The sequence below is a fragment of the Lagopus leucura genome, unplaced genomic scaffold, assembly GCF_019238085.1.
Source record: "Lagopus leucura isolate 7727_CA_CO unplaced genomic scaffold, USGS_WTPT01 Super-Scaffold_54, whole genome shotgun sequence".
NCBI classification, from domain to species: Eukaryota; Metazoa; Chordata; class Aves; order Galliformes; family Phasianidae; genus Lagopus; species Lagopus leucura.
In genome coordinates this window covers 973,905-991,167 of record NW_024962251.1, presented here as the reverse complement: position 1 = coordinate 991,167, position 17,263 = coordinate 973,905, and the positions used below count along the sequence as shown (strand labels likewise).

The window sequence follows — 17,263 nt, the reverse complement described above, 5'->3', positions numbered from 1 at the left end:
GCTAAAGGTACATAAAAGGCAGTATATAAATGCACCCAGCCAGAAAGGTTATCTGTTGGCTTTTTTTTCAACTTCATTGCTTGGTTTAGTAAACAGCATTACCTCTCTATAATCCTTGCCTGAGCTCAGGACAACAGTGTTGGCAGTTGAATTAGAGGTCTTTGAGGTCTTTTCCAACCTTAATGATTCTACAAACTACATTTATCTGAATTTCTGTTTAGTATTGTTTAGTATTATTTGACAAAATATATTATGAAGAAAAAAAAAATAAATTTCTCTAATTTCTGCATTTGTTTACCTGAACTTTTGATACACTTTTCAACATAGGATTCATGTGTTTCTATATATGAAAGTAGGAAAGTGTGGTTGTTAAACCACAAGAAATTGCTAAGGGGTATCAAAGGCAGCCAGAATACTTCTCATTCCTTTAATTCTATACACACATACACACCCTTACTTACACACATGTATGAACACATAAATAACCAGAGACATTTAAAACAGACTGTGTTCTTTCAAAAATAGTTTTTGCAGACATAACATCACATAGCAAGAAACAAGAACTCAAGAAGGAAGAATCAACCTCAATACTGTGCAGCGAGTGTGCTTTCAAAATGTCTATGCATGTTAGATGCGAATGTGGCAGACTGGAAAACCCACCCAGAAGTGTCAGCATGTCTCTGTCTCATCTAGGTGTTCTATTGCAAAACAGTGCCAGAACTGACACTAATAGATCTGGAACCTCTACAGGTGATCCCACCACATTTTTGAGATCCTGTATAATTAATTACAGCAAGCTTCAGACTCCTACTTATCACATTCAACAACTAGTCTCAAGTTATAAAAACAACAGGAGAGCCCTGACAAGAGAACATGTGAAAAAATACAATTCATTTTTCCATTATCTATTACTGAACAACAACAGGAAGCTGTGTACCCAAACCACACAAGAAGAAGAATGTCAATGCAACCATGCAAGAACTCCAACACAGCATGCTGACAGCTTGCTCTGCACACAAAGGCAGCAAGGTGATGGATGGCTGTCTCCTACACAGCTTGAAAGCAAACAAGACATCATCAGAAGTAGTGCTTCTCACAGCTATGGGCAGATTCTATTACTAGATGCTGAACCAAAAACAGAACATGACCCAGGGCAACAGTTTGTTAGAAGCTGGTTGGTGGTTTTCCTTTTTTCTGGGTCATTTTTATTTCCTCCAGGTAGTTAGAAACAATTACTACTCTCTTCAAAACTGTTTTCCCAGAAGATGATTATCCCATTTAGCATGTACCCAATTCTAGATAAACCTTATTTCTCAGTACAGAAATACAGACAACTGCTTCCCAGAATATCAGTGGGAAAAAAAAAAGAAAAAAAAAACCCTAAAAAATATACTCCAATAACACTACCAAGTTGCTTTTTATGACAGATCTCTGCTATTATTGGTTGTTTCTGGTATCAGACATCCACATTAAGCTGCCAGCTTTCAGATTGGTCCTGCCTATGACCATTTTTCACTGCTACAGGGTAACATCAACTAATTCCTTTAAAATATATATATATATATATATATTTTTTTTTTTTTTAATTTAGGTATTTACAGCACTTTGGATACATTCCCAAGACATATCTAAACAAGAGTATTAAGCAGAGAAAAATGCAGACAGAATACTTATGGAGAAATTACACACTGCACAACTGAGTAATGCAACTGAGAAAAGCTGAAATAATAACAGGCATTCTCAGTAAATTTTACTAGCAAACCATAGCTACGATTAGTTACAATGCCTTGTAATAAATAAAATGTGACAGATTTCAGATGCCAGCTTCCCTACACATATCTTAGGATTGAAAGACTCCAGGAAAAAGAGTCCGATTCATTAAATCTGCTCACCAAATCAACTGAATCCATTGCTGTGGAATAAATGAAAAAAAAGCTGTAGTTAACAACACTCTCTTTGATCAGTTGTGATTTTGTGTGAAATCCAGTGCAGCTTTTTCTCCCACTTTGTAGAGATTATCTTAAAAAACATGAGTAATGAAAGCAAACATCACTGTTCCTGTGGCTGTGAAGAAGAAATGCAATGGAACTTCTTTAGCATCCCTAATAAAAAACTGGTTATTGCAGACTCCGAAAACCTTCAAAACATGCATTCTTGAGTCCTTCCTCTCTAGAAAGCATGTATTGGAATTAATGAGTTTAACAGCTACCACTGGATTTCACCTGTCTCACTTCACTCTTTTTTTAATAACTGTAATCACCACATCCCTTCTGCACTTGCATTCTGATTGCTAGCTCCTCCTGCAGCATATGAAGGCTGCTCAGCAGCACATTTAGGTCACTGTTCTGATATGCCATAGGACACACAGATATCCTACAAACCTGTTCTAATCAGCTTACAACTCACCTTACAGAGTGGCTAAAACACATACAAAATAATTCAAATATCTCAAAATTCAAAGCAAGGTCAGAAATCTTCATACCTTAGCTTCTTAGGATTCTTCTACCTTAAAAAAGCCATCCATTTTATGGATAGAGATGTCAGTTTGCATGTGTGTTTTTAGTAGGCTTTGGAAAGCAGTGAATGAAGTGAATGTAAAAGAAACATATGGATATCACAAAATAAATGTATATTTCAGTTGGGAATTATGAACATCGAGATGGTTTTAGATCTCACCAGTTACAATGAGTTCAGCATATTCTGGATTTACACTAGTTTTAGCAAAGGTCATGTTCTGGACTAATTAAAGTCAGAATCGTAACTGGAGAAAATGAGTATCTCATAATCATCCTTCTGCTGAAGATAAATAGAAGACCCATCTGCACCCTGTTTTCTAAAATCTGGCAGAAATTGTTTCAGGCAAGCTGCTACATAGCTGCTTTCATGAATGTGTCAAAAAAATCTGAAAACAGCTAAATATATACATATGTGTGCTCTGAACAGCAAAACTCAATTTAAAATGCAAAATTGATCATTAGGAACTCGTTTTTTCATAATAGAGGCTTGATTGTGAGCACTGGTTTGGGGAAAAACAGAATACAAGTTACGATACTTTCTTCATTTAAGCAGAGTCTGAAACAGTATGACATGAAAAACAGCAGTACAAAGCATACAACACAATACTGCATCCATTGCATTTAGCCTCTGAATCTGCATGCTAGCAGCTACATTTCTAGGACAGCTTTAAATCCCGCTGCATGTACTACTATACTCACTCACAGCAGCAGAGTTGCAAAACAGTATTTGTTAAGCCATGAAAACTGGCAGATTCAAAACCATTATGTTCAAACATGCCATCATCTAACTTTGAGTTCTTTCAGAAATTGTTTCAGACAAACCGGGAAAAGGTTAAGGGACTTAATTTCTACTAAATACCAAGAGCTTTTAAACCAGTGGAGTGCTGAGAAACTGGTAAATGGAATGTCATCATGACAAGAATGCAGTTGTTTTTTTTTTAATGCTCCTGGTGCCAAAGCTCTAACGAGACAGACTTCTTAAATTCAGTGGGGGTCAGAAGTTTAGTTTATTCAGCAAGAATAACACTATTAACAGCTACCACTCTTTCATGTTGCCACAGTTAACACCCACACATTTCAAGTCCAGTTGATACAGGAAAGTTGAGGAAAATTGGAGTGGCTACAGGCAGTCATCTCTGCAGGGATATTTTAAAACTGAATTTATATTGTGCTTTAAAAACAATCTAAAAGGATCAATGCACCTTATGAATCTGCTGTAGACATACACAGAGAGAAAGATGGATGGATGAAAGCATACAAAAGCGAGTAAATCTGACTCTCTCTATTGATTTTTGAGAGGACGGTGTAGAGCACTTGGGTGAGGTCTTATATATCACTGCAAAGGACCAAATGCCATTATGCATATGTTTGCAGGATGTCAGGATTTATCATGAAGCAATGCACTGCTGCACACTTTCATTTTATCCTTTTGTAAATAATCCTGTTCTCACAGTTGAGGATGGTAGACCACTAAGAATTAAATGATCCTCAAAAACAAAGAACAGTCATAGGAAGACTATCAGGCAGCTACAACTAGAGAAATCCACTACTATTAAAACAAAAACTGCAGTAGGTTAGGGTATACACACAGTATTTTTAGCATTAACTATAGAAAACTGCCTTTTTAATAACGAGCTTTTGAAACCAAGATGGAAAAATCTGCATATAAAAGTATAACCTTCTTTCTACTTTGTTCTAAACCACAAACAATCACATTTATTATTTGCCAGAGCTCTCCAGCTCTCCTGCTTGGCTGAATGCTGTCAGAGGGTGTTACAGAAATTGGTCTGGTTTAGAGAGCACTTCTTCACCATATGGAACATCTCTCTTAGAACATTTCCCCCGTGTAGCATGTTTCAAACAACCAAATTGCAAAGTTATCACAAGCAACAATTAGAATTTCTGAGGGGTCTCTGGGGCTTTTATCATTATATAATGGTGCTGTTTTTTGAGTATCTTAGTTCCAACATTCCCAGCTTTTTAAGCGTTAATTCAAGCCATTCATAAATCCATGCCTCTCACGAACATTCCTCTCTTCATACACATTTAAACAGCATACTTATGCTACTCTGTTAGCTTTTCCTTCATATACTTTTCTCAACAAAGCAGTGGGAAACAATTCTGTTGTTAATTGGGGTTACATGGTGGGTCATTTGGAAAATATGACTGCTTAAGTAATAAAAAATCTGCCATTTGTTTTTATAAGAAAAAAACCACTGGCTTAGCTAACAACTATGATTGCCACTGTACATTATGTTCCCACAGACTAGTAAGTCAGGCAGAGTCTCCTCGCTAACATATCTAATAGACAAGCCCAATGGAAAAAACAATTTACCTTCTTCAGTTTCATGCCACACAATTCCTTCCAAGTTCACGCTGGTCCCAGGCTCACAGGGTCCAAGGCATTCGGGTTCTGTTACGACTCCAACTTCATAAGTATTTACACCCACTGAACGAGTCCGTACCAAAAGCTGCTCAACTGGTGCTGCAATATTGGATGAAGATGGAGAAAAGTAGGAAGGCAGAATCTGAGGTGTGATACTGCTGGAAATTGGAGGTGGAGGTGCAGGCACTGTAAACAGGGGATCAACCTGAAAACAACAGACAAACTTACTGTAACAGTGCTGTGATATTTAATAACAATAATAAAAAAGCTAAAAACAAACAAAAGAAAACCCAGTTTGCATACACTACATTTGTGTGTGCAGGGATTTGGTGTACTATGGGCAATTTCAGTTTTGAGTTCAATTTTGTTGACATCAGTCCAAATGCTGCACACAAAGAATTATGTACAAAAATATCCATCATGCTAAACAAGGCAAATTGTTAAGTTTCTACAAGTCTATTCCCTATTGCTATAGACTGCTAGCATGAAATAACAGTGGATGTTTGTTTTTGTTGTTCTTGTTTTTTTAATTTGTTTTTATAAAGACAAATTAATTTATTTCTTTTTATAAAGAAAAAGGGATTAAGGCCAATCTTTTCTCTTAATGCTGACAGAGACTGATTTGTAGATGAAAATTTTTTAGTAAATGGGCAACTTCATTTTCTATTTAAATTAAAACATTAATAAAAACAGTACAAAGACAAATGACATTTTTTTTTTCATGTGCATCATTCATACTTGGAACAATTCTAATAGCCACATGCCATCAAATATAATCTCTTGCCACCCAATCTTGAATGTATTAGAATTCTTACGTTCTTAAATGCATTGAGGTCACCCACCTTACAGGTTACAGATAACATTTACATCTTTCTACCTGAAATAACAGATGAATCTGTCCAAACTTTGTGTTTCCTAAGGGCTTCCAAAACATGCAACAGTACAGTTTGCCCAACAAACGGTCTTTACAGAGACAACTCAGATGCAGCCTGTATTTAAACACTTCAAAGTTATCCTTCTCATATGACTTCCAATATAACCAGTAGCAGAGCTTCTGCATAAAGATTTGGCTTGAGAGTTTTTGGTGTTTCACTGCAGTGATAAGGTCTTCTGACACATAAAAAATAGTCAAACAAAGTTATCATTGTGCCCACTCAAATCTGAACCATCTAAAATTCATGTTTACTTGGCCATCTGGATCACAGAAATCAGAAATCAGAAAAACTGAGGAAAATCTTTCCTCAATCCAGCAGTTCAGAAGATGGGTGTTGTCTAGCTACTTACAAAATGATTTTCAAGTATCTTTAAGTCTATGTTGCTTTTAATTTTGGACATCTCTAGGAAGGTTCAAGAGGAAAGACACAATGACTCCTTGCACGTTATCATTTCTGTTTCATTCAAGTGTATCTTAACATAGATCATAGTTAAAGCCAAGCAAGCAAATGGAACATAAGGAGAAGAAAGGACTGAGGAGTGTTATTCCTCCACCACATATTCTTTGTATCCTGGATCTGATCACTAAATCACGTGGCCATTTTTCATAACGAGCAAATGAAATGAAAATCGAATGGCCATTGCAACAATTAATTATTGTGCTTCAAGTTTCACTCATACAGACAACCGACATCACGTGCACAGGCCCTGGGTGTGCTAAATATTAAACAGAAACATTTTGTCTGATCTTTGTATAACAAGCCTGGGTTCTAATCTTGATTATGCTAAAACCAAGGAGAAGACAGGAGGGACTTAGAGCCAATCCAGAAGTAATGCTTCCCATTTATTTCCATGTAAGCTACAACTGATACAAACAGCATAATAACACTGAGCAAATTCTCTGCTACAAAGCACTATTTTTTCACACAGTCACCACCATTAGCTATTCATTTTCTTCAGTGATGAACAAGAGCCTGCACGCTGTGCTCGTACTAATCTGTACGAGCAGAGATGACACACTGTCACTGCTGTGACAGCTGAAACACACCACCCACTGCCTCACTGCGCAGCATCCACTCTTTGGTCTCTACAAACATTCAGAGCTGATGACTGTCCATAGGTGCAAGTTTTTCCTGCATACAGGAATTAAATTCCGCACCTTCGCTTCACCTGCACTTCTATGTCAGATGCCATTCTGTCAGACTGCCCCTCTGCTGCCATCTGTCACACGGCAACAACATGGAATGAAATATTGTTGGGAAGGTTCAACCTCTACTGCCATCCCACCAACATCTGCCTCTGACTTTGTGGGCCACTATCATAAAATAGGCATTATTTTTGGAGAAGCCCTCAGAAAATATATAATTAATGCATATAAAGTAACAAAGCTCAAATTTTAATGTTTTTTAATTAAAACATAAAAAAAATAGAGGGACCCAAGCCATAACGCTGTTGGGAAATGTGACCTGGTTGCTGTGAAACTAATGCATCAGTCTGGTTCAGTGGTGGTAGTAGCCACTCTTTGTGATTTCCCGAGGTGTTCGTCAGAGATTTTTGATGAAATCCTACTCTTTCTGTAGTTTGTCCTTCAAAACAGTTGCTCACAAATGCACCTACAGCCAAAAAATGATGTAACTGTGAAGCAAAGGCTTTTCTCTCCGATAAGAGAGGGCTCGCAGAAGTCCAGTAAAGAGGCACCATCACCTTTTGATTGCAACTCAATTTATTCCATTTGAAAATTCACAAATAATGTATTTATGCTGACTGAAAATGGAATGAGAAATAAACCACCAAACCGTTCCTTTTTCCAGCAATCTTGAAACCTGTTCTCAAATTCCCTTATCACACAGGAAAGCGCGGCTGCATATCTTTTGCTGCTCATGGGGATGTTTTTAGCCAATGTATCAAAATCATAAACTGGTCTGCCATCACTTTAGCTGGCCCTGCACTGTGCTTTCCTGAGCCCCACCTTCAGCCCAGATGGGCTTCACCATGCACTGATGCTGAGTTGGTGCTGAGGGGCCAGGCTGGGCTGTGAGCTGTGCTGGGCCATGGGCTGGACATGCCTGCCCTGTGCAAGCTGGAGGAGAACCCAACCAGCAACTGGCAGATAAATGTGGCCTGCTGCTGTAGAATGAAGCTTTGGACAGCCTTTATAAAATCAAGGATTGCAATCGAGTGGCCTGCTTGATAGTTTACACGGTGTTTCAGAAAGCTGTGAAAAACCTCCCCGTATATGTGCAACATCATTCCTCCATAAAACACGCTCATCACAAAGCCAGAGGAAAAAAAATGTTTGTTATCATTACTAGACTAGCAAAAGTTTTAAATGAATGCAGAGTACAACGACGGGTGTTTCTTTCTCTCTCCAACATATTACAAACAGTGAGGTACAACTAAGAAGAAGGCATGGATCTGGCAGTGTACCCTACCGAGCAACCTGTCACAAATATTTGTGCTCTGCTCTGATTAACACAGACCTGCTAAGAAATGCTCGTATTTTCCAGGAAACAGAGTCCTAGAGGATGAAGCCAAAACACGGCATCTGCAGCAGAAGGGGCTGCTGCTCTGCTGTGGCCAGAACCAAGCCTTTAGTAATTCACAGAATCAAAGAATCACAGAATCATAGAATGGCCTGGGTTGAAAAGGACCACAATGATCATCTGGTTTCAATCCCCTGCCATATGCAGGGTCGCCAACCATCACACCAGGCTGCCCAGAGCCACATTCAGCCTGGCCTTGAATGCCTCCAGGGATGGGGCATCCACAGCCTCCTTGGGCAGCCCAACTCTGAAGCTCCAGAGAGCAGCACAGTACCGTGACCTTACTCACAAGAAATACAGAGCTCACACGATGCTCGGCCTGCCATGTTTTAAAATCATCCCACCACATTTCACAGTCAGGCACAGCAAAGTATGGTTCTCAGTGATCACAGTAATGACGTAACAGTTTCCATGAGTTCTCCAAAAGGGCACTGATGTAACCTATCACAGGCAGAGGGAGGCGGGGAGGCAGGAAGGCCACAGTCTCCACTGGAAAACAGGCACATCAGACTAACATCTGGTGGTGGCAGACTGTCAAACTGAGGAAAGTTAATGTCAAAAGCAGACACTGCAGTTTCTTACTGTTATTTCTGAATGATTATTCCCAGGTGTTGGTGCATACAGAGCAGGAGGCTCTGTTTACCACATGACCCAATGTAAGAAATAATAATAATTAAAAAAAAAAAAAGGGTTATTTACAAAGATGCTCTCTTTATACACGTAATCAAAAGGCTCCAGAAAAAAACCTAAAATATTCAAGCAGTATTTTCTTCATTCACCCAATTCCAAGAGCTTTTGAGAGCTGATTAGTAACAAAGGCTACAAAGCTGGAGTGTTATTCATGGCAGTTTTCCACTGCCAAGTGTTTGATTGCATCAGAGAGCTATGGCTCTCGGTAGTAGAAAGCTCATAGAGAATGAAGCATGTCTGCCAGGCACTGTAGTCAACGCTCCATGGAGTGCTCCCCTATCTGAACATGATGAAAAAATCTTCTGGTGGTTGCATGACTTTAGCCTGTGTGTGGGAGAGAATATGGATGAGAGGAAATGTCATTCTAACTAGAAACAGGCAGACTTTATAACAAATTGGGTTTGTCTTCAGTTATTCTTGCACTTCACATGCTGAAATTAAATTCTGCTCATCAAAACTGGTCTTTCAGATGCAGTGCGAGTTTCTAAAATCCTGCTTACAAATGGATATTTTCTGTCCTTTACACATAATTTCCTGACAACCAGGAAGGATTTCAGTGGGCAGTGCTAAGTTCAGCACACTGGGAGGAAGAACACACAGTATCATACAATTGCCAACACCTATATTCTGATTCCAGCGAGGATGGAAGAATTTAAGACCTTTTGGAATGCATTCTCTCATGAATTCCCTTGGGAAACCCACCTGAATGAAAGAAGAGCAAAACCCAAAGAACATCCATGGTTCTAATTGCCATAGTACTGATCTGATCAGAAACAAATTCACAGTATTACTCAAAATAATGCATTCTGTATCTATGTATGTCATTCATTTCTACTGCGAAAACTTTCAGAGGGTGAATGTCCAATGTGTGAAATATTTCTGCCATCAGTCCTGAAATGCAAGCTAGAAAATAGATGCCATGCAGAAAGGCCACATGATGCAAAATTCTAACATGTGCAATAACAGTAGTAGACACTGAAGTATGTGTAGATCCACCTCATTAATGACCATGTATCTTTGAAGATGTATCTCAGTGAAGAATAGCATACTAGCCTAAGACCAAGTGAGGTCATACACTACTCCAGTGTCACCCACCACATGATTTTGAAACACACATAACAAAAGCCATTTAATCCATCTACCAATACAAAGGCTGGAGAAAGGCAGAGCAGCAGGTTTAAGGCTTAGCATGACCCTTTGCCATTTAAATTGTGCAAATTTTACTGTGAGCATTGCCAGTAGCTGCTCTAGTAGAAACCATATGGGAAGAAGATCTCAGTCCTATCATGGGATGTACATAAAAAACCAAAACCTCAGCAAAATTAAATAATTCCTTAACAAAGGAGAAACCTCCAACTTTGAAACTGACACTGACACACTCTTCAATGTTAGTAACTACTAGTTCATATGACTAAGGGGAAAAGCAAAAAATAGAGGAAATTAGCCCTGTATGGAAGCCTTAATTTTCTTCTTAGGATATTTATTTTAATTATTTATTAATTTTCTTATTAATTTCTTATTATTTTCTTATTAATTTTAATTATTTATTATTTTTCTTCTTAGGATCTTAATTTTCATCTTAGGATAAAAGAGAGATTTCCTTGTTTTTATATAAGATACATCTGCCCTATCTTGCTGTTCTAGAGCAACAACTCCAGAAAATCTTGTTCTAATCTCATTCACACCATCACACATTCCAACAAAACAACTGAAACTACTTTGGAAGAAAATCAACATGGGAAAATCTGAAATCTCTCAGCAGAGTCTGATGCAGAGACAGTGGCGCTGAACGCCAGGCAAGGAAACTTGTTTGTCCTTCTATCTTCTATTCTATCCCAGACCCTTAAGATTTTCCACAACCATTCACCCGTTTTACTGTGGGAAAGATTAGCATTTGACAACTGCCAGCAATATCCTTCTGCCAAAGGCTTCATCTGTGAAAAACTGAATGTCAGTTCAAAAGTTTGGCAGAGGCCTGGAAAGATTTCCAAATCACCACCTGCAAAGCTCTACTGCAGACATTTCTCTTCTTTTAGCCCAAGAAAATCATATTTGGTGAGATTCTAGAGCACCTTTCTCCAGTGAAACTTCATTTCTCCTGTTCAGCAGTGCAGTTTGCGTTCTCACCCTTTTCTTCAGTTACGGTACAACTGCTTTGATAAGTTTTAACACAGAACAAGCAAACACCAAAACTCTCTCAAGATCCCTACCCCATCTGCAAGCATACACACTGCATCAAGAAAGGAATTTCTCTAAACTGATTTAGACAGAATGTGCATGCAGGTCTCCAGTATCAAATATTGTCATTTGATCAAGTACAAAAAAAATGAAGGCACAGAAATTTCCTGGTAGAGGATTAGATATCATTTGATTTAGTTTTGTGAAACCATGGAAGAGGTAACTGTGATAGTGATGGTTTTCATTTCAAAGACTTTCTGTTTTACTTTTCATGGTTCTAATCCTGAAGTGTTTGTTTATAGAAATACATTTAATTGTTGCATTTCTTTTCAAGTTTTCATTTTCTGTGTCCAAAAATATCTTGCTCTATTACTCTGCAGCAGTCGTCATCCAGTACCAAAAGACAGCTTAAGTTAGTCAATGATATGACTACAGTCAGATGGAATAGCTGACTTTGCAGCCACTCTGGAGCGTATATAGGAATATAAAGAATATAGATTTGTGATTTTTTTACTTTTCAGGAATCTGTATTGATTTGTCAGCCTATATCAGTATAATTCACAGTAAACTATGACTCCGAGGAAAGCCAGGTTATCTTTTAGTCAGGCTTCTTTGCACCTCTTTGGCTTTCTGAATGTCAGCGTGCAATGTCAGTTTTGTCTCACCCATCCATTTGTTGACTACTCTACTTTGAGACTCTGAAGTCTGTACATTATTCAGGCTGTTGATCCCTCAATACAATTATTATTATTTTATTTTTTTTAAAGAAACTACACCTGGTCTGAAAATTCATCATTTCATTTCATGGATCAGCATTTAACAGTATCTACTGACATGAAAACTTCCAATTTAGCTAGCCCTTGAGCTTCCTAGGTGTAAAAGGTGGATCTTCCTATAATACTGCCTGAGGTCTCCAACTTGGGCTTTTCCACAGAATGTTGGATTCTGTTTTGGCAAGTTTCACTTTCTTGTTCATACAGTATTTAAACACTAGAGTCTAACACCATCCCCTAGCTCTATTTAAAGAACCAGATTAATATCTTACTATTCTTAAAAATGAGGCATACACGTTCATAATTATTCAGCATTTCACTAAAGAAACTAAGTTGAAAATGATCTCCTTGCCTCTGTTTTCACACTGGTATTTCCACTGAACAGGGAATCAAATCAGTCAGTTTTTTTCCCCTCTACTGGTGCATACCTTTACTTGGGTGTAAATCCAGAATAGCTTCACTGAAGTGGAACTACTAGCAGAATTTGCTGTATTTGTTTTACCAGCAAGAGAGGTAATCAGCATTTCAAATAGATCTAATGTGAAGATTTTTAAGAGGGAATAAGTCTTGTGAGGAGGAAACTGCTAATACTTATTTCATTCAGAATGTTCCTTTTCTATTTCTATGCTGAACAAAATGTGTGCAAAAATCCTTATGAATGAAGCTAAAGGATTAAATTTACAGCATGAAGACTGTGTTTCAACTGAGATAGAACTGTTTTTCTTCAGAGTGTCTGGTACGATGCTTCACTCTGGTTCACACCAGTGTTTCTAGCTGTTGCTAAGCAATTCTGCACAGCCAAAACCATTAAAGTTTTCTCAGATAGCAAGTGGCTGGGGGGCCCCAAGGAGCTGGGAAAGAACAGAATCAGGAGAGCTAACATAAACCAGCCCAAGGGATATTGTATACCAAACAACACCATCCAGAAGGAGAGTTGTGAAGGGGCTGGGTGTTCATCTTACTGTGTTCCAGTTGCTCTGGGGCTAGCTGGGCATTGATCGATGGCTAGTGAACAATTGCTGTGCATCACTGGTTATATATATTTTCACATATATATGTATAATCATAATTATTATTATGAAACAGAAATAATTTTAAATTGAAGGAGAGAAGATTTAGGTTTGTTGTTGGGGGGAAGTTCCTTACTGTGAGAGTGGTGAGGTGCTGGTGGAACAGCTGCCCAGAGAGGCTGTGGATGCCCCGTCCTGGAGGTGTTCAAGGCCAGATTGGATGGGGTCCTGGGCAGCCTGGGCTGGTATTAAATGGGGAGGTTGGTGGCCCTGCATGTGGCAGGGAATTGGAGATTCATGATCCTTGAGGTCCCTTCCAACCCAAGCTATTGTATGATTCTATGATTATCCTTTTCGTTTGCTTTGTCTTAGAAAATGGTTTTACGAGTTCCACTTTGGGTTGTTTTTTTTTTTCAGATCCTCTCCCCTCCCACTGGGGAAGAGGTGGTGAGTGAACAACTGTGTGGTGCTCAGTCGCCTGCCAGGTTAAACAACAGCAGCCACTTTTGGCAGCCAACATGGAGCCTGAAGGGTTGAGATAACAGCAGATCTGACCTGAGCGTGTTAACACAGGGTGTTGTGGTAGTTTGATAATTGCTAGTCACTATATGCCATTTTTTTTCACTATTTATGAAACTCTTTGAGTCTTCTTATTGAACTACATTGTATAGCATCTTGCTTGCTGTCTATTTTTTCCCTGCTGTGTTGTTTGTTATCCCTGGGGTCTGGATTGCAGTTTTTATTTTGCTATACCAAGTGGCCTTGGCTTATATTATCATAAAATTGGCAGTGAAGAAACTAAAGTGGTGTGTGAATTTGGCACTGCAATCATCTCTCGGCTTCAGAAACCATGCTGTGGATGCCATTAGTCTTTATATTCTTTGTTTTGTCTCCTTGGGGAGCCCAGCTATGGAGGAGATAGAGGGAAGGGCATTTTCCAGCCTCCCTTTCACTTTTCCTTCTTTCTCTAGATAAGATAAAACAGCTCTTGAGAATTTTGAATATCCTCAGGATGTTCAAAACCAGTGTGCTCCTATTTCTACGAGTATGTTTCAAGTTACATTTAATATTAAACAATTATTTAAAAATATTACCCAGAGATTTGCCCAGAGGTGGGATAGTTATGGGTGGCAGGGAGGTGTCTAGAGCAGTGGGCATCCCCAGAGGTTTGGATCTTCACCTGTGAGCCACTGCAGAATTAAAAAACTGAAAAACTGAAAAACTAGACCTTTGGAAAAGGTCCACTGTCACCTTGGCTGTCCTAAAAGAGGCACAAATCACTGCAGCGTGCTGGGGCCTGGCCTATACCTGCTGAGCTCTGTTCAGTGCTATCCAGCATCCTCTAGGGGAAGAGAATATGTCTGAACCCGAAGGCAATGCAAGGGACCCTCCACCTGAGGTGGTCAACCTTGTAGCAGATCCAATTCCTGAAACAAGTCCTGTGCTTGCTCCAACCCATGCTATGGGTCCGGAGACTGTTCCACATATTTGGATGAGAAAAATAAGAAAATTCCTGCGGGGGACGGTGCACCATGCCCAGAGATACAGCCCTGTGATTGCTCTTACACCTGCAACAAGGCCTATGGCTGCTCCGCTGTCTGTGACAGGTCCTGTGGTTAGTCCAGCTCCTGAAATGAGCCCCATGATTGCTCTAACCCATGCTGTGCATCCTGTGGCTGCTCCAAGCACTGCCACAAGCCCTGCAGCTGCTCCAACTCCTGTGATGGGCCCTACAGTTTCTCCAACTCCTGTGATGAGCTGTGAGGCTGTTCCAGCTCCTGTGACAAAGCCCTGTGGCTGCTCTGACCTTTTTGACAGACCCTGTAGTTACCAAGTTACCTGAATCTTCTAAAGGGCCCTGCAGTTGCCATAACCCTTGCAACCACCCCTGTGTTCACTCCAATATCTGTGACAAGCCCCACAATTCAGCCAGAGAACCAACCAACCTCAGTGTCAGTTGCCCCTAGAAGCAAGATGAAAATATGTCTGCAAAATCCAGAACTTTTAGCAAAGAGAGAAGCTTATAAATTCAGAGAAGATGATGAAGATGGAGCAGGGCCATCACAAAAGCTGGAGGAAGAGTAACAGAAACCATGCAACTTCTAACACTAATTTGAGAAAAAATTACAGCCATTGTCCAAATGAGTGCATTGCCACCTGGCTGCTCTGGTGCTGGGATGGTGAGGCCAGTAGTCTGGACTAAAAAGAGATCCCAGCTGTTTGGCTTCTCTGCCTAATAAGTCATAGAATCATAGAATCATATGATCTCCTTCTTGAGAAAGTGGCATTAACAAAGAAATTGGAAAAGAGATACATTCTTCCATTCTATGTTGGTGATTCTTGTCATCCATGAGGGAAAAATATCCCTCCAAGGAAGACCTTGCATTTAAGTCAGATAAATGGACCACTATGGAGAAAGGTATTCAGTACTAGAGCAAACAAGCTGTGGTAGAGATTTATTTGGATAATAATATTAACTCCCAAAATCCAGATGACATGATATGTACGTGACTGATGTGGCAGAGAGTTGTACGGAAGACACCATTGTCATATGCCAACTCCCTGGCAGGAATGAATTAGAAAGACAACAAAAGACCCATGGTGGATGAAGTGACCAGCCTACCTCAACAATACGAAGATAGTCTCTTTTCCTCACTAAAGGCCTGTTTCTCAGCTGTGGAGAAGCCATCATAGAAGTTCAAGCAATTCCAATATTACATATCTTGCTCCCCATCTGTACAAATGAATCTCAGCTATTATAATTAAGGGTACTTCTGCTCTGGAGAGAGGATATAATGAGAACGCACCACATACCATCCTGTCATTTTACCGACGTGACCACAGAGAGGATATGAGGAAATGAGATGGAAAATCCACTTCAGCGCTACAGGCATTAGTATGGGAGTTGCAAAGGAAAACAATCACAAAAGAGGGTCCTTCCAGGAAAATGGCAGTTCCAGTTTCCAGTGGGCAGTTCTCCAGACAGAGAAGCTGGTCCATTCTCATCTCTGAGGTTGCCATTAACCCTTCTGAATCTTATACATGAGAAATGAGTAACAAATACAATAACTAGAACTAGAGGGACTCTGTCCCTAGCCAGGTGGAGGAAAGGGACAATCAGATTTATTGGACTGTGTGGATTTGATGGCCTGGCTCATCAGAACCACAGAAATGACACCAGTGCACACTGTACTCTAATGCCATTGAGTTTTAAAAGGGCAATCTCATCTGTTTTTCTGGAACGACAGAGGAACCCCAAGTGCTAACTGTATTAAAGATCAATGTGAGCCTAACTGGAAACGAGTGGCAAGAACACCCCATTGCACAGGGCCAGAGGTTCCATGCATCATTGTTATTGATATCCCAGGAGAGGGTACTTCAAGGACTCAAAAGGATGGGCTTTCAGTATAGCTGAAGATATCTTTGGAGATGGAGGATGTCAAGCAGCTGTCAACCCTGCCTGGACTCTCATGGAATCCTGCTGTGGGGTTGCTAAGGGTAGAACAGTAGGTGCTGATCTACTACGGTTGTACACAGGTGACAATACAACACCAACCAGAACTACCTAATTCCCATTCATCAGCTGATTTGCCAACTGGAGAACCAAGGAATCATCAGCAAAACTTGCTTATTCTTCAATAATCCCATATGGCCAGTCCGAAAGTCCAGCGGAGAGTGAATGCTAATAATGGACTACTTTGGCCTGAATTAAATACCACTAGAGCTGCTGTGTCAGACACAATAGAGCTTGAATATGAACTGAGTCCAAGGTAGCCAAGTAGTATGGCACTAGTGATATCGCTAATCCCTCTAGCAGCAGAGTGTAGGCCCCAGTTTGCTTTTACTTGGAAGGGCATCCAGTATATCTGGAACTGACCACCCCGGAGGTGGAAACACAGCCCTACCATTTGTCACGGGCTGATCCAGGCTGCCCTGAAACAGGGGAATGCTACTGAACACTGCAATACATTAATGACATAATCATGTGGGGCAACACAGCAGAAGAATTTTTTAAGAAAGTGAAGAAAATAATTCAAATCTTTCTAAAAGCCTGTTTTGCCATAAAGCAAAGTAAGGTCAAGGGCCCAGAACAGGAGATCCAGTTCTTAAGAACAAAATGGCAATATGGACATCTTCAGATCCCAATGGATGTGATCAATAAAATAAGTGCTGTGTCTCTACCAATTAGCAAAAAGACAAGACTTCTTAGGTGTTGTGGGTTTCTGGAGGACAC

General features: G+C 39.8%; 1 protein-coding gene across 7 annotated transcripts in view; it reads right to left on the bottom strand.

Moving 5' to 3' along the window:
• ZNF608 (zinc finger protein 608) overlaps window positions 1-17,263 on the bottom strand; it is a 91,130-nt gene that overhangs the window by 40,774 nt on the left and 33,093 nt on the right. For all 7 annotated transcript variants that reach the window (XM_042874004.1, XM_042873970.1, XM_042873985.1 and 4 more), the window contains one exon: window positions 4,852-5,107. In XM_042874004.1, the coding sequence (XP_042729938.1) occupies window positions 4,852-5,107 (256 nt within the window). The remainder of the gene's footprint in view (window positions 1-4,851; window positions 5,108-17,263) is intronic.